Source organism: Meleagris gallopavo, chromosome 2, assembly GCF_000146605.3.
Source record: "Meleagris gallopavo isolate NT-WF06-2002-E0010 breed Aviagen turkey brand Nicholas breeding stock chromosome 2, Turkey_5.1, whole genome shotgun sequence".
NCBI classification, from domain to species: Eukaryota; Metazoa; Chordata; class Aves; order Galliformes; family Phasianidae; genus Meleagris; species Meleagris gallopavo.
In genome coordinates this window covers 91,848,694-91,873,032 of record NC_015012.2, presented here as the reverse complement: position 1 = coordinate 91,873,032, position 24,339 = coordinate 91,848,694, and the positions used below count along the sequence as shown (strand labels likewise).

Genomic DNA, 24,339 nt, shown 5'->3' with positions numbered 1-24,339 from the left:
AAAAAAAAGAAGAAGAAGAAGAAGAAGAAGAAAAATATAAATAGAGGCACAAACCTCTTATGCTAAGAATGTAAAGTCAGGTACAAAGTCTTTACCCTGTTATTTCAAACCCTGAGATCAGACAAGGATTCAGAGCAGGAACAGAAAAAAAGGCAACAGCTGATGGAACAAAAACTATTGTTTCCAGGTGATTTGGCTGAAGTCAAGATAGGCTAAGGTCAAACCCAGCATGAGGGCCTGGGTTATTACACTGGTGAAATAAATCTTTTTTTAATCAGGATACTGACAGTAGATTTTAAGGTTATGAGGATGGCATTCAGTCAGTTAAAAATTCCACTTAGTCTGGATTTATGAATTTAAATTGGTAACTTCAAAAAGATGTTTTGAAATTCCTACTTACTAACATATAGGATTATCTAACAAATATCTCATATGCTTGTAGCGTTACTAATGCAGATACAGTATCCAATGCATTATACAGCAAGCCACTGCAATAAATTTTAGACTTTTTCATTCTTATGCTTACTCTATGACAACTACAACAAGTTGTTATATACTCCTAACTTTCTTAAATATCATAGTCTCAGTAACCAAACACCATTTCACACTTAAGTTAGTAGACACAAAATTTATAGCGCAAACTTGAGGTGTTCTTCTACTGTTAGAATTAATCTTTTCTCAGTTTAAAAATAACACATTAAATTATGCTTAGGTTTAATTAATGCTAGTAGTATCATGTGACACTGGATAAAAGTAGAGAGTCTGGAAGGGTCTCAGTAGATGATCATTCTCCAGATAGAGTTGAGGATGCCATTACAATTCAGAAAACTTACAACCATGTTTTTGCTGCAGCTGAGTGGAATGTTTGCTATATGACTTGTTTTAATAAGATACTAACTTTGATTAATATTGCTTTTTCCTGTGAGCTAATTAATTAACATTTTTTAAAGTTCAGATTTAAGTTCTGTTTCAGATTTTTATTTACGTAATGGCTTCTCTCCACTTCTGAGAGAAGTGTAAAGGTGAGCATAAGGGCCAGAGGAACTTAAACACCAGTGCTAAGGTGGTGTGAGTAGTTTAAAATTAGTCTTCTCATAAGATTCTAGGTTGCTGCCATAAGTATATGACAAAAATGAAAAACAAAGGTTGGTTTTATAATTGCTTCAGGAAATAACAAAGATAAAAGCAGCATCTTTTGAACCCTTTTGAAGCCTGAAATAGCATTTCTTCTACCTTCCTGGTATGAAGGTACAAGACAGACCATGGTGGCAGCTGTAGAGGACTAGGTGAAGTGACAGCCTCTTCTGGCGTGTCTGATGTGGCAGTTCTGGGAGAACTCTGCATTCCTGATACCCATAAGACCAAATACTCGGTGCTTTTATTTACCTTTCTAGGAAGTCTTAACTGCAACTCTCCTTTCTCTTACAGATTTTCTGGGAAAATTTTGAGATCCTTTCAGTTAAGGATCCTAGCCTAGTGCATCCCTCAGGAATTGGATAGTTAAGATTTGTACATCCATTCACAGAGAAGGAGATGAGGAGACGTGTTCCTAGCACAATTAACTAGTGCTGGCACTTTGAGTTTCCACCAGAATTTCAAAGTTGGGCATCTCAGTGTTACAGAAACAATCCCTATGTCTGAATTTGAGACTATACAGATCAAAGAAGAATAAGGAAAGGTTTACCCAAGAAAATGCAAAAATTAGATTTTGGCAGTGAATAATTTGTTTACATAATTAAAAGTATGTTTAAGCATCACGATGCCTTACATGCTAAGAAGTGTCCACATGTATGTGTAAAATGACAGTTGCTGCTGAGTGGTTCACAAAAGACTCAGCATCATGAATAAACTTACCGATCACCATCCCTTAGTGCCTTCATTTGCTTTCCAATTAAACAGGCAAACAGAGGACCTGTTCTAGCACCTGGAAGAAAGTCTTCTACTAAACCACCAAGCCAAACATCAATATTGCTAGGATTATGGTACAATTCCATGATTTTTTCAGTAACTTTCTGATTAGTTATTATTGTATTCAGGTCAGTTTGAGTTTCCAGTTTTGGTAAGCCACAGAATTCTCGCCAGTCATTATAACCTATAAATATGATGATTAAAAGGAAGATTAGATTACTATTAGGCATGATATTTGAACTTAATTCATTCAAAAGCACTGGATTCTGGCAACCTTATTTACAATCATGGACAGTTATTACCAAAAATAGTCCTGCTGTTATTGGTTAAAATGATTAGAGAAATTACAGCAGGATCTGCAACTACAAGGTATACAAATATTACATCGTTCTCATGAAGGAAGACAAGAGTTTTAAGTTCTCCCATATTTAAGCAATGCAAATATGAAATAAAGGGATCTATTTTGAGCTAATGCAGGCAGGAACATTCATTTTGTTTGGAGATTTTCAGATCCAGGAATAAACCCTGAATTCCATTAGCACCTAAAGCTCTTTACTAAGGAGATTGTTGTAGGACATGTCTAGTTCCCTGGAAAATATATTTTTTTTCCAATTCTTTTACATCACTGCAATTAATTTTCCCCATCTCCCAGTAAAACTTGCATTTCTAATCCTGGAGACCAGAACTCCATTTCTACTCCTATTTGGCTAAGACTTTTAAACTCCAGGCTGGAGTCAGACTTCATTTCTATTGGCCAAGGACATATTCCTAGCTACAGAGTCTCACAGCTTTAACAGGAGAAATGGAGAGGTTTGTCACCCAGAAACATAGCAACCTTAGTTAATCAGTTACTTGTATTCTGTGGGTAGGACATCAGGATCAGAACATAAAAGGGCAACTGTATTTGTTCTTTATTCATGCAGACAAGCGGTCTGATCAGATAGGGGATCAGGATGCAGTTTTACAAAAAAAGTGAAAGTCTCTGTCTGCTTTGCAGAGGGTTGTTGCCTCTGCGTTTAGAGACTGTGGCACACTTACGGGAGGATTTTACACAGGACTGTGAACATACTGTATGTTTTTTCAGCTGCTATGATTAAATTGATCCAAGCTCCAGCATAGTCTTCCTCTAACTCCGTACACCCATGGTGTGGTGGGCTCACAGTCCTTGACTGTTACTTCAGCCTTACCCTGGGCTAACTAGAGCTAGAAATCCAATGCAAAAAGTGGGCACAAAAATGTAATGTTTCTAAAAGTCAGGTGTACATTTAATGAAGTCATTAACCACTCCTGGAGACATTTCAACTCCAAGTAGGTGCTGCAGTCAGAAAACCCCACTTCTCTGGAGCTGAATCCTGCAGGGAGGAGTCTCAGGTGCCAGGAGCACCCAGATCTACTAATCAGTACTGGTCTTTCACATTCTGGACTTCAGTCTGGGGAAGTTATTTTAATTTCAAATGGTGGGGAATATTTTTTTTCCATCAAAGTTGAAAATACTGGCTTCTTGTGTTTTAAAGAGACTTGAGTTATGTTTCCTATAAAAAAGCTGTTAAATAAATCTTACAACTACATCCTAGATACAAACATTGATATCTCAGTTGCTGATTGGAAGAAGATTCAAGAAAAATCAATAGACCTGGGAGTCCATGATCACGGCCACGCTGTAAATTCAGTGATGCTAAATCAAGTGAACCATTATTGGACAACACAAACAGCTTATCTGTTAACTCTTCATTCATCAGTTGGCCTTGCACCTGCAGTTTTGCTGGATGTGCAAGAAGACCCCTTATCAATGGATCCAAGCCTCCTTCAAACACAAAAATAATTTAATGTTACAGCATGTATATAAACCACTATAATATTCTCAACAAATGTGAATGCATGTATGCTTCTTTCCCTTTAAACACTGGTCACATAGCCTTTCACATTAAAAAAAAAAAAAAAGCAAAAAAGCAAAAATTTACTTAAGATTGAAATTGTGGTAATACAACAAAAATGTTCCAGCTGCTTCCTCTGGGATACAAAATTTGACCATCTGATAATATATTTATCCACAAAAATGCATACAAGAGATCAATTTTTTGTCAGTCCATCAGGCTCTTTCAATCTGGAGAGTTATTTTATTAAGATAACTATTTACCTAAAATAATTGTTTCAGTTAGTATTAATTCTATGGAACGTGTTCAACAACATAAATCAGTGATGCAGTTAAATAAATGTTTTTATTCCTAATTTAAGACCAGCAACATTAAAGAAACTGTAACATTTATGGGAAAAGCAAACAGAACAAAATTAAGAAGCACACAAAGAACAAAAAACAGTTTAAATAAAAACATACCTTCTTTAACAAGCCTCCAAGGACTAAAGAAAACTTCGTGCAAATGAAGATGTGGGAGTTCTGGATCATCTAAATACTGTGCATTCAAACGCCTTACTATCGGTTGGATTGTTGCATGACCAAAACGAAAAGCAGCTGTTGCAAATACATTAGAAACTGTAGGATTCACTGTGGGATCATAACCTTTATAAAGGCCAATATACTGATTGAAAGCATCTGGGCCAATGATTTTGGGAATATAATCTCTTAAAGTAATAATCTAGAAGGAAAAAAAAGAAAAGAAAGAAAAAAAAAAGAAACATCATTCAGTGTTTTGACAGAAGAATAGTAATGATTCCTGCATACAGAATGCCTTTTTCATCACTCATTTGTTCCCAAGCATGACTAACAGCAGTGTTAACTTGAAAGTAACAAGAACCTAGTACTTCTTTTTGTAGTCTGGAAAAAATGACAGGACAAAATCAGTGGCAAAGTTCAGTACGTAGTACACTAACCAGGCTCATTTAGCATCCTACAATAATGCTGGACAAAAAGCTACTGGGCAGATTACCAGTATTGCTCCCTTTCAGTTCATGTGGGCAAATCCAGCTCACAAGAGCTCTGATGAGATTTAAAGCCTGGGCATAAGCTGTAATGCCCATGAATGGCTGTTGATATGTACAGATTCTATTTTTAGGCATATATATTGGACACAAATCCTCTTTTCTGAATACTTAAAATGAACAGGCTTTAAAATACTGGTTCTGAGCATCCTTAGAAGACATTTTATACTAAAGTCTATAGACTCATAAAAACACACTTCAAAAATGAAAATGGTGATAAACACTTTCTGCCAAAAGTTTATGTAATATATCATTACAAAATAATATTACTGTTACATGAAGAAAGTATGAGTACTTCTCCCTCCCCCCCCAACCCCTCAAAAAAAAAGATATAATAAGATCTAATGCACCAAATGAAATGAAAGCTTGTTATAGGTTAAAGATTACACTGCACTCAATAAAGCACAAAGGGATGAAAATCAAACATAGTGAATTCAATAAAATACATTATAGATTCAATATAGTGTGCAAGAAAATACGGAGAAAAATGTACTTTGAGCTTGGTGTAGAGGATATTGTAAAGCTAGCTGTCATGAAATTAGTAACTGAGAAACTTGTATCTTTAGTTTAGGCATGAAAAAGAGGCAAGAAAACCCCTGCAGAGTTCAGTCACTTTTCTCATAAGGCAGGGGTAACATCTTTATGTTTGCATGTATTTGAGGTTAGGTCATGCAGTGAACACAATATTTAAAAGACAATAGGTGAGGAATCCTTTTAGAGCTCCCTAAATACAGCACACAACAAAATTAAAATAATTGCTGGAAATTAATACTGACATTGTCATTTGAGCAGTTAACCTTTTGCTATATTCACAAAGATTTTGCAAGACAATTCTCTTTAAATTTAGATTTAATTAGTTTTTACAGGCAAGATGTGGCACATTGTCTTATCATTTTAAAGGGCAGAAATACAGAATTTCAAAGCCTGCTTCATCTTGACTTGGGGTCAAGTGTGATTTGGAAGTATGAATGAGGCAGGTGTAACAAATCCAAAAGCATGGGTAGAAAGGGATATAAGTACATCTTAACAGCTGTGCAAAGACCTTAAATAAGGTTAGATCAGCTCTGATATGACAAACATGGTCTTTTTTTTTTTTTTTGTCTCTTTTTAAATGAAATCCCAAGCTAAGCAGCTCATTAAGGCTGGATTGCCCAACCGAAAGGTCAATTCAAAATTTTCATTTGCTCCAGGGGCAAGATCTTAATTTCAGATTTCCTTGGCAGCAAAAAAGGAATTGTTGTTTCAAAACATGAGAATTAAAAGGCTAAAGGTAAGAAGGAGTCATATATCTGCTTTCAACTAGGCAAGACATATGCGTGATGGAAACTTACGGTTTCTAAATAAGACTCCACCAAGTAGAGGTGAGTTTTAGACAATACAGATTAAGATGATACAACAGGAAAAAAAGAAGAATCTAGAATCTGACAGAGAACTACACTTAAAGTATATCAGCATGTAGTATCCTCTATATAGACTCTGTACAATCTTACTGAATTTGTCTGCATTAAGACAAGGATAAACTCATTGTAACTGACATATATGTAAGTGTTAGAGAAGGAATAAATAGATCACAAACAAAAAAATATTTTTCTTAAAATTATTTGGCATGAACTCCTCCCTGCTATGACAGAATTTGAAATAATTGAGATACTTCTGTGGAAACAAATGAGCATTCTTGTCTGAAAATATGTTAATAAAATTAGAGCTAGAAAGTGGTAAGTCTCTATAGAAAAGGCATTACAAGAAACTACAATGAACTATGCTACCACTTATTACTTATTTTGAGTCTCTTTATGAGCAATAAGTTTGGTTTGGGTGTTTGCAACAGCATGAGAGCTTTATGTGGGTATAGTGGGTCTGAACCTGCAAGGTATTGAATGGTCTCAGCTTCTTGTAACTTTTATAATATTAGTGCTAATCCAGTTTTCTCTTATGAGACATTTGACATCTGATAGCATTAGCTCAGACTTACAGAGAAGCCTCATTAAGAAATTAATTTTAATCAATTATGTAAATATTTCAACTGTCTCATTGCTGTAATTACTTCAAATGTACAGTTAGTAGAAAAAATGAAAAATGGCCACTGTCTTTTAAACGGAAGCTATATGCTCAGTATTTAAATGACTTTAATAACCAATATGATCAGAAAGTAACAGGATTAAGAGTATTTGTATATTATTCATTTAGTCATGTCTGAGAAAAGAAATGTCTGATTTCCTAGCAATACAACCAAATATTTGGTAATTATACAAACAGAAACTGAATCTAAATGATAACAGACTGTCAGAAAAGGTTTTGTACGGATTTGTCATAGCATTACTAAATCCCGATCTGCAAATGCAACAGTATTCAAAGTCAAATAGGCTGCTAGTGTAAAAAGTACTATTCTTCTCATTCAGAAAGCAGAAGTATATCAGGGATTCTGAAATGTCCTTAGGAACTCAGGCAGCATCCTGACTGGATTTCCCTTTAGGTTGGACCACCTTCAGCAGAATTCTTCCATACACTAGTTAATTGAAACTGTCAACTTATTTTTGAGAAGTTTTTTTGTTCATGTCAAAAGCTGTTTCAAATGAGGTGCAAAAGATGAAGGAATTCATATCACTTCCTCATTAGGTTTAGCAGACTTCTCAAAAGCCCTCAAGCATTTTCCAAAAAAGTTGTGAATAAAGGTACAATGCATTGAAAGGAAGATAAAAAGAACTCTGCAAAAGAGAATATAAAAATATACGGATGACTGTAAGAAAAAAGTAAGGCTGATAGAACAACTAATCTTTGCCATTGGCCAGAGGTGACTGAAAAAAATATCATCTCACTGAGATAGCAAAGAGCCAATTAACTCAAGCTCCTGTGCTTGGGAAAGATTGCAGAAATTGTACAGAACAATCAGACACGGCAACATTGTGTAATCTCTTAAAGTGCTATGCACAGTTTGTTTGAAATTCTTATGGTTATATTCAGAGATTTACAGATGACATTGAAGTCCTAAACATTTTCCTAAAGGATGACTGTAAAACAAGTTTTAATAAAAAATGAATACGTTTTTATAGTTCAGTGAATAGTCTGAAATATACTTTCTATGAGCAATGATGGTATGCAACACATTTTTTTATATATAATATATATCATTTATCTTTTTATCATTCATCATTTCATAAAGTTTAAGCTCTGAGAGGAGTTACTAATCATCCAATATCACAAACAAGTTTCATTCAAGTCTCTGCAGAAGAGACCCACTTTAAGCTCATGTATAAGCACATGAGGGAGAAGTTAGGATGCTTAGAAAACATAAGTAAGTATAGAATGAAGTGAAACACTGAAAACTGAATTCAGTTGACAACTGTGATTTTTCTATGAAATCATAGTAATTCAAAGAGAACTTAAATCAGATTGATTCTGCATTGCTCTTTGACTAGTATTTCCACATTCAGCATTCACAAGTCAAATGGCACATCAGAGCAAAACTGGTACACATGCATGCATTTTCAACTCTCAAACCATACATTTAACCCAGCAGGAACCTCAGTACTGCACACACAGTTCTTTGCTCACTCTCCTACTTTCTCCAATGGAATATGGGAGAGAATAGGAAAAAAACAAACCAACAAATTAGATCTTGTGAGATGAGATAAAAGCTGTTTACTAGGACAGAAATGACAAGGAAAAAAATGCATAACAGTAATTTTGATCAAATAAATGTGCAGGTGATGCACAAGGAGTTGCTCACCACCCACTGATTGATGCCCAGCCAGTCCCCAAGCCCAGCCAAATGTTTTTTTGCATGATGCCATATGGTATGGAAATTCCTTTGTCCAGTTGAGTTCTGTCCTCTCCCATATCCTTGTGCCCTCCAACCAACCCTTTGCTGGCAGGGTATCACATGAACCTGTAAAACTGAAATGTCCTTGGCACTTGTATACAGCAACATCTAAAATAGTCTGTTATCAACAGTGTTTTTTATCCAAAAGCCAAAACATAGCATCATACCAGACATTATGAAAGAAAAAATCAACTCTGTCTCAGCTGAAACCGGGACAACAAAATAGCAATATTAAGACAGTAGAGGTTTCAGAACTTACTGATCTTTTCTTGTTTTGTCTACACTTTTTGTTTAAAGGAAGAACGAATTTTAACTATTTTCTCTCAAATAACTTGAAAGGAGGACTCCTTCCAACTTCAATAATTCTGTGATTCTGTACCCTAATTTTTCTCATTCGGACATTTCAGAACAGAATAGGAATAACTAAAACAAGGAGTTAGTTTCATTTCATTTAGCAAATGACAATGAAAAATGTCTATTTGCGTAAAACACTTCAGTCAGGGTGTATATTTTTAGTATAGTATGTTGCAGAGTTGATGTTTGAGAATTAAGCATGTGTCACTCACATCTAAGAAGAGAATTGAATTAATCACTGTTGGCTTATGTAAACAACTGCTATCAAAGAAGTATGTCTACAATGCAACAAAAAATGTGTTTTGTCCAAGATATCAACAGGCAGTTGTTGTGTTTGGTAGCTTTGTCAAACTAATATTGTTAAACTTTTGTCACTAGAGCTATTTATGCTGATAAAAAATATCTAGGAGAAAAAGCATGGTCTAGAGAGAGATTTTTAAAATTCTCCTTAGTCTAGAAAGAAAGGAAGGCTTTTTGTTCAATTCTCTATAATTACACACCCACAAGCAAAAAATATACTTGAAATTATTCATTAAAAAAGAGAGAATTTGAGAAATGCATAGCAACTGAAACAAAATTTTAGAGTTGGAATCTCAAGATAACTTCAACTAGAGTTGTCATTAGGGTGCTGGTTAACATTCCACGTTAATAGAGATACTGCAATTACCTCCCTTGAATGAATCTCTCTGAACCAGCCAGATATAACTGAAACACAGTTCTAATGAGCCATAAGCAAATCTCATTATTCTGTGATACTGGTTGAGATAATGAGTAGCCTAGATTTATGCGGTATAATGCTTTGCACAAAGAATTTTCTTTCAAGCCATAATATTACTGGACATAGTTCAGAAGTAGTTGAACACACAGAAGTATATTACGGATTTTCACTTTTCTTCTAACAATTACTAACAACCGTTCTGATTCATCAGTGCAATTATTTGATGCAAATAGCTTATTTACATCCAAGAAGATTACGTGATTAATGTAAACAAAAATTTTTAAATGACAGCAAAATTTTTAGATTTCTTTTTCTCTTGAATAAAACTTCTGAAAGAATAAAGAAAAAGTGTGTTATTGCAACAGAAAAAATTTTCTACCCCCTCTTCCAGTTAACTTTCACATAGGTCATGTTTTGGTAAAAAATAATCTGCTTTGAGGAATCAGAAAGCATATGAAAGTCAACTAGCTTTCAGTTTATCCTGGTTCTGATATAATATTAATGCTGAATCTCCATTAACACAGAAGCACTAGTCAGAATTGGAGAAATGTCAGATGGAATAGTCTGCTTATCCAAGCCATCAAAAAAAGGCTGACGGGACTAGTTATTCCCTGAGACCACTGAAGAGATTGGTTAGACCACAAACCTGAGTATGAAAGATAAGACAATGAAAGAAACTGTCCCCTGAATGTCAGGTATGCTAAAGGAGTGATGGCTGAGTGGAGGTAGCACTAATTGTGGGAGGCAGGGAGGAGAGAATCTCTGTAGAATTTTGCACGCTATGTTTTAAGGGGACTGTTAGAATGTGTGGGATGCTAGGGTATTCAGGAAGAGGACTAAAGGTGGAAAAAGGGAGAAGTTAAAGGACTGGGGAGGAACAAGCAAGGGAAAATAGAGGGAAAAGGGGGTAAAAGTGGTTGTTTGAGCTTGAAGAGTCTCCTGATAAGTGTGCTTATCTGACAGAGCCCTGTGCTTGATTGCTGCGATTTATGCTATACTCTGAAGGAGAAGAAGGAGAGCTGTGAGGAAAACACAAGCCTGCATAACTATTTCAGGAAGAAAAGGGGAAAAGAAAGGGGAAATGAAAAAGAAAAAAGGGAAAAGAGGGAAGAGGGAAGAGAAGAGTTGAAGATTAGACCCTGATTAATACAGCAGTGAGAGGTTCACAAGTATTTTTACACACAGCAACTACTTGTTTATATAATTACCATAAGAAAGTAATGGGCGCTATGTATATGCAGAGACAGTTTTTTACTTGTTTCCTTTACCAAAAACTACAAAGAAATGTATCTAAAAGAGCTTCTCTAGACTTCAACAGACAAAATAGACATAGGAGAAATATGCAGAAATATGAAGAAGAGTAGAAATTGCCATAAAATCAGGGCACTGAGATCTGAGGTCTGAATAAGGAGGACATTGCATTCGGGGAAGTATAGGACAGAGCAAACTTTAAACATGCCAGGTGAGAAGCATAGAAAGAGTTGGCACAGAGTATGCAGCATGATCTCTGAAACTACTCACAGAAGCATATTTGAAGTTCTGTGATTGATTCTACTCTAGGATATTCACTGCTATGTGTCAGTAAGCAAATAGGCAGCCCACCTGATGGAGAGCTCCAACAATTTTCCGTGCTTCTTGGTAGACAGTCTCAGCGCTCCAGTGGCTGTTGATGGCTTTGAGGGCCCGGGCCAGGCGGTTGTGCTCTCTCAGCCACAGTGTGTGCATGGCTGTCAATGATGTGACCTCACTCGATCGGCTGTCCCCAGCCATAAAGCATTCAATCCTTTCATCTTCACTTGCATTTGAGTCCTGTGCACAAGGTGATGGAACCCGGTCTGTAAAAGGCAGGTATTCCTGACCATTATCATGATGTTTATTGTTGACTCTGAGAAGGCCTTCTTCACTTGTTAAATTCCTCAGCTTGTTTTCAACAGTGGAAGTGCTGCCATAGACAGTAGAAGCATCAATGAAAGAGGTTAAACCATTGATCTGTTGTCTTGGATTTAGGGCTGATAGATTTCCAAAGAAAATACTGTGATCACCAGTGCCACATGTAGGAGATGAGCGGTAGAAGGGCAGGCAATCCATCCCTTTGGATAATGTATCATTGGTTGTTACCTGTATAACAAAAACGTGCAATTTCTGAGTTGAAGGCAACATAGATGTTGAATTAAGGTTTGCATAAATATTTCCATCCTTGCTCTCCTTTTTCAGTTGTTTCCCAGGTCTAATGTAAAGGTGTGACATTCTTTAAACTCATAGAGATGGTCTTCTCTCTCCTCAGATTTAAGTAAAAAGATGGTTCAACAACTTTCAAGAAAAGACAGAAATAAATTAAAACATTTGCTCTATCATTAAATCAAATTACTGATGTAACACCTTTTAAGTAGTTCTATGCCTGAATTAGCTCATTTTCACATTTAAAATTAATCACAAAATGTATCACAGTGGAGATGTGAACATCTGGTCAAATTATGTTCTGCTGAGCACCAAGTGAAACAGGAGGTTTACATGTGTACATAAAAAAAGTAGTGAAGAGTTTCAGTGTCTGCGGGAGCGTGCCATAAGAGCATTGTTTCAATACTCAATTTTAATCAGGACAAACCTAAAAAAGGCATACATAATTATTCACTCTGCCTTCTGCTGGTCCCACAAGCGTTCTCCTACATTATTTTATGGGGACAGCTTTTCTTAGAAGTTTTAAATCATATTGTTATAGAGACTTTTGAGTTGGAAGAGACACTTAAATGTCATCCAGTCCAACTCCCCTGTGGTGAAGAAGGACACCTACATCTAGATCATGTTGCTCAGAGCCCCATTCAGCCTGATCTTTTTGACTGTCTTTATAAAAACCAAAGAATGCTCTATTCCTCCCAAGCAAAAGCCTTTCCAGTGCTTTGAACCTCAGGCAGCCAAGATACTCAGATGAATGGTGATCCAATGTTTCTCCACTAGCCAGCATGGATATAGACTGGTTCAGACTATTGCTTAGTCAGCTACTCCAAATTCAGGTAAAGAGCATGGGAGAGATGTGTGGAAATTACCTAATGGAATCTTGCAGTACAAGTAAGGGCATGAGGGAAGAATACAGTACAAATCAGACAGCTGGAAGTTTTGCCACAGGTGAACATACAGAAAGGTATGTGAATAGTTTAACAGCTGTAGGAACTGCAGGAGAGATGTTGGAGGGGAAAAGAGAAATGGAAGAAAGAAAGGTTTTATGTGCACCATATGATATTTAAGAGGAAGGCTTGGATGAGCAATTTTATTTCATAGAACAGAATTCATAACTAAATAAAAAATCACCAGGTTTCAAAATGACTAAAATCTATCTTCGTTGTCAAATGCATATTTGACATTATGAAATTTTTTTTTTTTTAAAATACATTATTTCGAAATGGTAATAGCTTTCCATTGTGCAACAATGAGTCATAACAGTGAGTTAGTTCCAGGAGTTTTAGAAAGATTAATATAAATTAAAAATGTTACCAAGTGATGGATTCTGAGTTTTGTGGAATATAAAACTTTTTTTTTTTAACAAACTGGTCAACATGAAATAGGTATAGAAAGCACTAAAGCTGCTTCAATATCTGAAAATAAAATTGTCTTCAAATAATCAACTAATAGTAAATAAATGTTTTGTGTGGAAATGTGAGCAAATCCTTTTCCTTTGCATTGTATTTTCTTCCTGTTCACTTTTGAAAAGTCCTTGGAGAATACTGTTAATATTGCATATGTTCTTCGTACCTCTGAAAACAAAGGGACTAGTCATTAAATTGGGAATAAAATATCAGGGCAACTTTGGAATAGAATTAATGAGTTTCATTTAATAAAAACCTTACCTCACTTATTATACCAAGTAATTTTCTTACTACTGAAAGCTTGTGGCAGCAGGAATTGATATCAATAGAACATTTATGTTAAGAAAGGATTTCATATGTTTTTATAGTTTTGTTTGGTGAAGAACTTCTACAAATATTTCTACACGTTAGGTATCAACAAATTAAAATAGGTTATTTTTGAGGGAAATGCCTAATTTATTATCTTTTTTTTTTCCTTCACTGATTGCTAAAGTCAATAATTTTACTCCCTTGGATTTGCCATGTAGTATTTCGCTCTATGTTTATGTCTCTTGCTACTATTGTGGCTTCTTTTTCTCTTCAGTTGGTAATATAAGCAGGAAGATCATTTCATAGTACAGACACCTGAACTCAACAGCCACAGTGTTGTATGTATTTGAGTGCCTCCTGCTTCTAGTTAAGAGAAAAGCCTGGAAGAAATCAGCTATAATTGGGAAAAATGTAGGAGTCGCCTTTAGTTGTTGAGCAGTGTGGTTCACAGCAAAACATATCAACAGTGAATGAAGTTCATAGTGAATAATCTTCGGTTAACTGCCTCTGCAATTTCAATTCAAATTGTTCGGTGCCCCAGTGGAGAAAAGCAGCAGTAATGAGCATTAAGGGACTGCAAAACTGTATAATGTAGTCTTTTCCCTTTTCATGGGATAAACAGCATGCAGCCAGCAGCTGAATGTGCAAATAAGAGATTCCTTATGTTATTATTCAAATTACATTAGAAATAATCAGAGAAAAATAAAAGTTTTTTTCCTTCTGAAATGATTATAGAATAACATTTTTCTCCCGTACTAAATTCATATCTTTTTTTCCTCTCCTTGTATAATTCTAAAGGGAAAAATATCAGAAATAAATCCATCTCTGGCCACAATAGTTTTCCTGGTACAGCTGCATGCTGATTTAAACCGATTCAATGTTAACAGTTATGTGTGGTAGAATCTGCTTACAGTGAAATTTTTCAGTGTTTAGGAATCAGTAATTGTTTCAGGAGACCACAATGTCTAGGCCATGACCGCATTTAAATAAAAGCTTTTCTTGCTGTGAATTTGTTCTATGTCAAATAGTCTCTTTGAAAGGAATTTTTGCAGTTCTTAAGCGAAAGAAAACTTATGGTAAAGAAAGTTTGTCCTCAAGGAAGACATAAATGTGTGATCTTGGACATGAAGATTGGAAAAAAGTCCATCTAACAGCTAGTTGCTACCTCTGAAATGCAGAAGAAAAGGCAGATACTCACTCTGCTGGCTGTCTAATACACAGACTGATCTTTTCTTAGCTAGGACAGGAACTTGCCGTATTATATAACACCTTTTGCACATCACTTCACTTCTTTGTTTCTCCCTTTCTTTTCCAGCTTCTCTGTAGCTGAACTGACCAAATGAAAGCATTTCAGGAACATATCTTATTATATTTATGTTCTATGCCTATCTTAGTATCAACAATGTAATTAATATTGAATAAAGACAGTAGTTCTCCTGTGAAAGTCTTTCTAATGCTTCATTGTGTCTCAGCTCTAGCCTAAAACAATCATTGGAAGAATGACAAATTCTAAGCATCCTACTTCCATGTGTCAGGCCTTAAAAAAAGCTAGTTTCTGATTATTATTTTTCACAGTATGGTATTCTAAAGAGATATAGATAATGTCCCACAAGATAAGTACAGGCTCAATGTGAGAATCTCTGAGTGACTCTCTATAGCCTTTAGTATGAAATGTCCAGAACAGGAAATCATAATGTTTCCTGCTAACCTATAAATAATTTAGTACACTTGTCATTAATATTAATGCACTTTTGCAAATTTCAATCTGTCTTTGAACTGCATTGTCTCATAATATTTTCCAGACACCTTTTCTAATCTGCACAGCCAAGAGCTGCCATTCCCAAATAAAAGCCCTGGAGTGGCCATATGGCTGAGCACATTTGTCCTCTCATGTGTTTGAATTTTCCCCTGGTGCCCCTGTTCTAGGTACACTGCAAGAGTACAAACAGCAGCTTCTGTGTTTGCACTGTTGGATAATACCTCATTGATTTCAATACCTCTGGAAACCAGCTACAGTGTCTTCATATAGAAAATGAATGCATGAAACTAACCATGGCTGTTTTCCAAATATTTGTCAGGTAGATGTTAACTTTACTGAAGACTTGACAAAAGTGGTCACAAAATACTAGATATATAACAAAAGCAAAAGAACCACCATCTTCATATCTGTCCTTCTTTAAGCTGTGAATAACAGAGGAACAAAAAGAGGCTGAAAATTAATGGAACTATAGTAAAGTAATGAATCCACAAGTCAGAAAACTTATCTAAAACAGGATTGCATCTGAATTTCTTTATTTTTCCTTCCCATGGCCATTCTGGTTATCAGACACTGAATTCCAAGGGTGATCATTAGTCCTGTCATGACCCTACTCCTCTGGTAGTCTATATAATACTGTGCAAGAGCAGCTTCTGGGCCAGATTCATAGCCAAATTTAGGACATATACATGTAATTTTTCTTCACAGCAAGTTGAAACACACTTGGTGATGAAACTCTTCACAATTCCAAGATTGGAGTTGTGGGAAATGAAGGACTTAGGTTTGGAGTCCTTTGTAGAAGATCCCTTAAACTGCCTTCCTTTTTGAGCTGGTGGGATTTCTAGGCAGCTTAAACTAGTCAGAGATCAGTGACTAGATGCCCGTGGTTCCTGTGATTCATGTTTGATTCAAACTATGAAGAACAGTATGAGCCTGTTCTCAATTTAAAAGTCTAATTACTAATTACTTTTTATGAGTATGAGGGCTTTTACTTTCACATGAGAATGAGGGCTTTTTGAAGTTAAAGATCAGTATTGGTTATACATATGCCATGTAGAAAAACAAGAATCATAGTCTTTCAAAGATTTCTGCAGTTTTATATCTATGGTATAGTAAGGAAACCATATTTTAAAAATGGGATACAATATGTAATCATATTCTGTCATAAGGTGGCTTCACTCTCTACCTCCTTCATCAGGTCATGTGAAGTGCTGCTCATCAGGGATGGGCTTTCTGCCCCAGTGTGTCCTAATAAAGGAACGGGAATATTTCTGTGATTATTAATTAAGAGCATAAAGACAGGAAATCATGTACTAGCCGAAAGATGTAAATTTGAGCCAGATAGAAATTCGTACATTTTTGTCATTGTGGCTAAATCAGGTTAACCAGTCACTCATATTTTAAATACTTAAGATATGATTTGAGAATTTGACTCCCTAAGACGTCTGTGTTCTTTTTGAACACTCTCAAGCTATGACTGCTGACTTTCAATAGTCCAAATCTCTAAGAGAGAATAAATTTACCTGACTGTGGTAAAAATGCAGGTAGTCATTAATTTCACTTAACACTCCTTAGGGATTAACTCACTGACTGGAAGATGAGCCACCTTTCAACACAGGGCCTAATTCAGCTCTCTTAACAGTCAGAAGAATATTTTTCTTTGTGTTTAATTGAAGTGGAATGAGGCACTTAAATCAAAAGCAGACTCTGGTACACTCATCAGTTACATTTTGTTATGGGAAAAGAGTTTTCTACTCTGATGGAATTTGCACGCTATGCAAACTTCAGTGCATAAAGAAGCTGATCAGTAATTAAGATCCAGCCCAAAGAAAAGTAATTTACATTGCTCTGAACACAAATTCATGCATCAGTTTAAGGGTTATGACAAACATAACCCTCCTGCCGAATAAAGCAATGGCGTGTGTTTTGAGAAACAAAAAATGCATTTTGACTTTGCCAATCGCCTTTTTTTTTTTTAGTGAAAGAATGCTTATACTTTCAAATCAATTGACGAAATAGAATTCTATATTTATATCAATTTACATTCTTTTTAATTCACTAACAAGCTTTGAATTCAAATTTTCCATCTATACAAAGCAAAGATGTGATGTATGTAACTTTCAGCAACCCCTTCCAGACTATTTTATAAGTACATTGAAACATCTTTCTGCAAGTTTGCATTAGCTGCTGGAAATATCTATGCTTGCACTGAGTGAAGGTAAATTCCTTTCACTTTAGCTGGCTGGCAATTTAAAAACAGAATTATTTCTTATCTGTTTCTCTATTCAGAACATTGACACATGAAAACAATAACACAGGGGGAGACATAAGGTTTCTCTGACACATAAACTTGAGAAGTAGAAAAATATATTTGTGCTAAGTACTGTAGCTGTAATTTGTTATCTCTGTAAAGCAATTTAAATCCGTACCTGTTTCATGTTATAATTACACTAGATATCAATACTTCTATCACCATCTGCTGTACTGTTGATGATCTATCAATTTTCCTTGCAATTATTTTAGCATATGTATATCTCTAATGTATTTTACATTATTCACTTGTCTAGGGCCTGGAGTTTGTCTTAAAGAAATTCATTTAAAGTCTTACCTTTATCGGAAAGCATGGATTTTGTCTTTCACATGTCATCTGACACTCCTTTCCTGTTAAAAAGCTGGTTCTACTTATGCTCTGAGGTGTGAATGAAATGTCATGGTCTATATACTGTCCCCACACCATAATGATGTCAGAATATAGGTTGTCTTCAGTGATAGCCTCATTAGATGCGTGAATTATCTTCCTTGTCACCTCTCGAACCTGAGAAAAGAACTAATTTACCTTGAGTGTCAAGTAGTACTTACTTCTCACAATCTGATAAAACAGTAAAATCAGGATGAACAGTAATAAAAGGTATCTCCTCCCACAACCCCTCCTTGGAATACTTCATATTGCAGAGTACTTTTAATGGCTTGCTTGAAGAAAAGGAAAAAAAGAAAAGAAAACAAAACCAAAATCTCCAGACAGTGTTAGTTCTGTTCAGGAGCTGAAACACCGGTGCCCAGTGGAGATTAAGATGTTAAGTTTTCCTATGTATTTGCCAAATGAGCTGTGTATCTTTGATCTGTTCCTCCTCAGATAATTTTGCAAACCTTGTGTTTTTTTTTTATACTACCTATAAGTTTCCTTTCTATTTTTTTGTTTTCTTTTCCTTTGACAAATGGATTCTGCAGAGCAACCTCAGATCAGCATGGATACACATCGGTTCTGGGCTGTTCTGCATAAAGAGAGCATCTTATGCAGCCCATAAGACAGGCACGGTAGCAAATACATGGTAGCTGGAAACTCTGCTTCATTATTCCAGGTCGGGAGAAGCCACAAAGTATTTCCTGAATCACTTCTGTGAAAACTGCACAGAGATACAGATACTCTTAGAGGGAACATGTGGAAACACCAACGCTATATGCTCAACCGACATTGATTGCTAACTGAAGCCATTGGAGCAAAATCAGCAGTCAGTTTGATATGATTAAGATATTGATATTACGCACAAATTCCTCCCTCATGCTGCAAAACATTCCATCAATTAGGAGTCAGGTAGTTGAAAGGGCAGCATGTAAAGTAGAGTAAAAGCCTGTAATAAATATGAGGGTTATATAATAAATGTATAAGGCAGATATAGTTAAATAGAATTGGTGAGGACAAGCAGCAACATGGGACTTGCTAAGAACACCAGTCTTTATACTGAAATAGTCCAGGGTAAAGATACATGGCACTCATCAGAAATACAAGTCCTGATATCAGTATTTGAATAACTTTCATGGTCACAAGTTTCAAAGTTTTTTTCTTCTAGTTCGGAAGATTTTCTAATTGGAGTTAAAGTTCTCAACTCTGTTGTATTCTATCACTTTACAATAATTTGCAAACTTCAAAGAATCATAAAATGGCTTAGGTTGGAAAAGATCTTAAAGATACATGAGCTCCCACTCCCTACCATGGGCAGAGTAGCCAATCACTAGATCAGGCTGCATGACCCTACCTGGCCTTGAACATCTCAGGTTGGACTTATAGCTTACATTCACTTTATTTACTAGTTTCTTTATAAAGATTATGAGTAGTTAGTGAACAGCAAAAAAAAAAAAAAAAAAAAAAAAAAGGAATAATGTAAATGTGGAAAAACAGCTATGGCACTAATTTTATCATATCTTCCAATTAAAACAGTGTAGTTTTCTGGTTGTCAGATATGATCAAATTCTATGAAACCATGTAAGGTTTTTTAAATGTGTTTTACTTTACAACTATGTACTGTAATGAATCTAAAAATAGGCAGTTTGTAAAGCCTGGAAATTTACTTGTGCAAATGTCAGATTTTCCTCTCCAAGCACTAAATTATGTAGCTTAGAGAGAATGTTATTTAATTAACAACATGAGTTGCAGATGACATTAACACTAAATTCTCTTTTTCATCCTTATTAAACATGTGGTGGTTAAAATAACAAGATTTTGAGCCCATTAAAAGTCAAGTTTCAGGAAATGCTGACAAACTAGGAATAGTAAGTCTAGCTCAAATCATTGTACACTGCAATGGGACTTTTTCACTCCCCTACGCAGATACATTTCATTCAAACTCTCCTCCCCACTATTTATTAAGCATACAGGCTGCAAAGATTTGTAAATACTGCAAAGTCTTCTTAACTTAGTAAATTGAACTTTCTGAAAAATAAAATTCTGGTTTGATAGTAATATTTTTCAGCTAAGGTATGTTATTCAAGGTGGCAACATTGTGTATTTGTACACATATAATACATATAGATTACATATGTTGTATATGCATTATATTTATTTAGTTAACAGCCATTCTTGTCTTCCTTTCCTGAATAAGGAGTCATAAATTCATCAGCAAATTTATGTAGGAACAAAATTCTGGAGACCAAGTGGTGCAACTTTGTGTTGCAAGAAGGAAATAGGCTATTTAGAGCTCCAGGAGCATCAAGCTCTTGACTCTTAGAGATTTCCAATGAGGGATACTCCAGAACTAGTCTAGTTAGTTTATTGTGACTTTTAATTTTTCTCACAGCAAAGCATTTTTCTTATATCAAGAAAAATACGGAGCAACTTGTAGCTGTTGACTCTTGCTTTGCCAGTGTGCGTCACTGTGAAAAAGTATCTTCCTCTTTCTGTAACGTCCTCTTCAGCATGAGGGTACTGTGTCTAGGTGTCTACCCTCTGGTTACTTTCCTCAAGGCTGAGCAATAACAACCCTGTGTCCACTGGTTGCTCTGCAACTGAAGGGTGTCCTGCCTGCTCTTCCTATGGTCCAACTTTTTTTGCTATTTGATTTATTGATGTAAATGGAAGTGTTTTTGTGGCAGATATGTTTATGGCCAATATTTCACATGGTATACTTTCTAACCAGGGGTAGCTGGACTCCATTGTATCGAACACTGGGATCCCATCCTCGAGGTTGACTGAGTCCATCTTCATAGGTTGGTGGGAGCCATCTAGCCAAGGCTGTGTTGGATGCTCCCCATCTAGTATGTTCCCTGGGAAAAAAAGAAGAAAACAAAGAAAAATTGCACATAAAGAATCCTCACCTCTGCATAATTCTGAATATAAAATAATAATCAGCCACAGGACAATATTTCCTTGTAACAAGATGTTCAGATAATGATCTTGGCAAAGGAATCAATGATTGGCCTTCACATATGCCAACATCAATTTAACAAGAAGGGATGCTATCTGACTCATGTTTCTAATTCATGTTGGCTACCTTTTGATATCTTTGAAGTACTTGTCCATGTTCTGACTTCCTGATAATGAAATTACATTCCTATAGAGTCAGAAATACTGGGTTTTCACATTTTTAAAAAGATGCTTGTTCAGAGCAATAGCTTGGGAATCAAGATTTAGGAGAATATGATGGAGCCTTACTATAAAAGTGAAGAAAGCTGAAAAGAAAAAATGAGTACTAGTCATACAGAAGCAATCATTTAACAAGATCTAAGAAGAAAGAAGAATGAAAGGAGAATGATGCCTTAAACTGTTGGATTCAGTGGCAGAGCTCCTACTGGTTGCATCTGGTTTTTTTTGTTTTTTTTTTTGGGAAGGCCTATGAACAAGCCTAAGCTCTTGTATGCATTTAGTTGTTAAAATCATCCAGCTTTCCTCCAATCAACAACTGGCTGCGCACACCTTGGGATTAATGCAGACCAGATTTCCATGCTGCAGTCAGCCTTTTTGGAAGAAGGTAGGGGTGTAAAATGGCTCAGAAAAGAGTTTAAGTGCAAAAGAATGTAGATAGCATTAAGGTCATCCTTGATTAAATAGTCATGAAATTATTCATGGTCTTTTCATTTATTAGTTCAGTCATTGAGTCCTGGGCTTGACCCAGTTAATTTTACTACTATCATGAAAATTTCTATTTTCCCTAAGTGCAGAATATTTTAGGTGATTTTTTAATGTTTGTCGATTTTCTTTACATGATCTGTGCAATATATTTTATTATTGCTAAATATATAAGATATTAACAAAAAATAAAATTTTAGAAATGCATGCAGTGATCTCTGACAGTTAGTAGAAATATAGCATGTTACAACAAGTTTATATTTCTATTGGGTACTAAAGATGGAGCAGTTACTTTATTAATCCTTCATTGATCTTTAGCACACTGATATGACTCAATTTGCCAAGTAATATGATAGAATAATGCACTTAATTATCTACAATAATTCACATTTGAAGGTTGAAGTATGTTTCAATAAGGCATTCAAATTAGTTACAGTTGATTTGTCTTCATTGAAATTGCATAAAATACTTCACATAGTGTAGTGCTATTTCACTCAATTAAAAATAATGAAATGTTAATTTTGCTGCTTAACTAGTGATTTTTCTCCTGATTGCTTTTATATTGTAGCAGCTCACTGGAATGCTACTTTATTAAAACCCTTCTCAGATGCCTTGTTATTATTCTATTAAACATGTTGATGTCTTGGAATCTTGCATGAGTTATGTTTTATCTAGGGTAGATGAAATAATGAGAATTTGGTATCATTATACACTTATAGAGTAGACAAATTTGATAATGGTTCATTCTGTTTCTTGGAAGTGGAACTTTTCCTTCACTTGTGAAACAGTAGAATTACACTATCTGGATATTGCTTTGTCTCTCTGGAATTTTGAGATACTTCTTACTATCCAGATTTATGTCATTTGAATGACACCTAGCTCTTATTTAAGTGAAGCTGCCATTCAAAAGGAAACATCTCAATTTCTTTTCATAGTCAGAGGATTCAGTCAGGATTGGACATTCTTTACCCTGGATGTACCATATTCAAATCCATAATTCCTACAGTATTAGAGCTTCAAACTAACCATCAGGTTCTTGCCTGGTAAAACTATTAAAGGCACAAAAATTAAACAAAAATCTGACAGATGAATTTCCTCCTAGATGCTCAAATAGCAAGCATAAAAAAAATTTTATATAGTCATCTAAACTCCCGGCATCAACCCAGAAAAAGAGACACCTCATGAATGCCACTCTGTCATCCTGTACTATCTCTCACTATCAGGAACAACTGATGACACAATCTTGCAGTAGAAATATCAGTATCTCAGAAAGGTAAGATTAGAGGATATTAATTTGCACTATGAGATGCCTTTCTTTTAGTACCTGTAATTTCTCTACCTTTGAATCACTTTCATTGCCCTAAATATTAAAAAACAACAACAACAACAAACAAACAAACAAACACAAAAAAAAAACCCACAACACAGATCAATGCAATTAGTTGGGATAAAAATGAACAAACAGAGGAAACCAACTTTGGTGTACCTTATCTTCCAATTCTCTTAATTATTATCATACATTTATTTTGCTTATTATCCACACATAAGCCTTCAGACACACAAAAATGTAAAATTTGTTGATATGTGTTACAAGTGAATGGGGATAATGATGGGAATGTTTAATGTCATGACAATATTCTCCAAAGAAAGCCATGCTCGTGCTGTTCTGTTATGTCTTTGTTCTAGGAGTTTTATGCAAAAATAAACTCTGTGCTGGCAGAATAAATATTTTGTAATTGTGCTGATTTGTCCCAAACATGCAAATTGATTAAACAAAGAATCTGTTAAGAGATTCCAACCTCACTTTTAAACATATTTAACCAGGTTTTTGTTTTTGTTTGTTTTTCTTTTTTTCTTACACGCCAATTAATTTTATGGATGTGAATTTTGTTTTTAAATGCTACCTAAGAAATGCAGGATTTTCTGACGTAAAGCACAGGTGTACATTCCTACTGGGTAACTAAAATCATTAATATAATTAAATGCTTTCCACTTGAAATTGCAGCTGTAAAACAGGGAAAATTATGGACCAGTTCTTTTCGTTAATGTTTGCAGTTTTAAGTTGGCTTACATTACAGAATTTGTTGTTTACATTACAGTATAACAAACCTTTTCAGCTGATGTACTTCAGTAAAGCTTGAGATATTTCAAGATACAAAATTTTAGACTAAGTTCTAACCTGATGGTTTCAAAGTCTGTTTTTTGTTACCTTGCATCTTCTACAGTTGTCTACAGACAAATTTGTCTAAAATAAGACAAATATGAAATATAGTTTAAACACTGGTTTGCTACAATCATACAACTACACAAAGTAGAAAACACCAACTAAAGACTAACCAGATTCCATGGATCAGTTACTCCAGCCAGTTTTAGAAACCTCTTTACACATCCTTGTATTACTCAAGTTACCACAGAGAAAACAATGTTTTAACTTACCACAATTGTTATTCTCTCCTGAAATGAAGAGAAAGACCTTAGTAACAATGCCTGCATATTAGAAGTTTCAGCTGTGTGCTTATATTTGGCTGCTCGGCCAATATTTTCAAGCACCAACAGAATTGTCAGGGCAAATATTATATCAACTGTTATTTCAGGTTCCAAGCAATTTTGCAAGTG

At 35.2% G+C, this 24,339-nt stretch overlaps 1 protein-coding gene across 1 annotated transcript in view; it reads right to left on the bottom strand.

Moving 5' to 3' along the window:
- Positions 1 to 1,850: 1,850 nt before the first annotated feature.
- The window catches only part of TPO (thyroid peroxidase), a 32,302-nt gene continuing 9,813 nt past the window's right edge, over positions 1,851 to 24,339 (bottom strand). Inside the window, 6 exon segments of the mRNA XM_031552679.1 lie at positions 1,851 to 2,092; positions 3,542 to 3,712; positions 4,244 to 4,502; positions 11,340 to 11,855; positions 17,992 to 18,198; positions 20,792 to 20,921. Coding sequence (XP_031408539.1) covers positions 1,851 to 2,092; positions 3,542 to 3,712; positions 4,244 to 4,502; positions 11,340 to 11,855; positions 17,992 to 18,198; positions 20,792 to 20,921 — 1,525 coding nt within the window.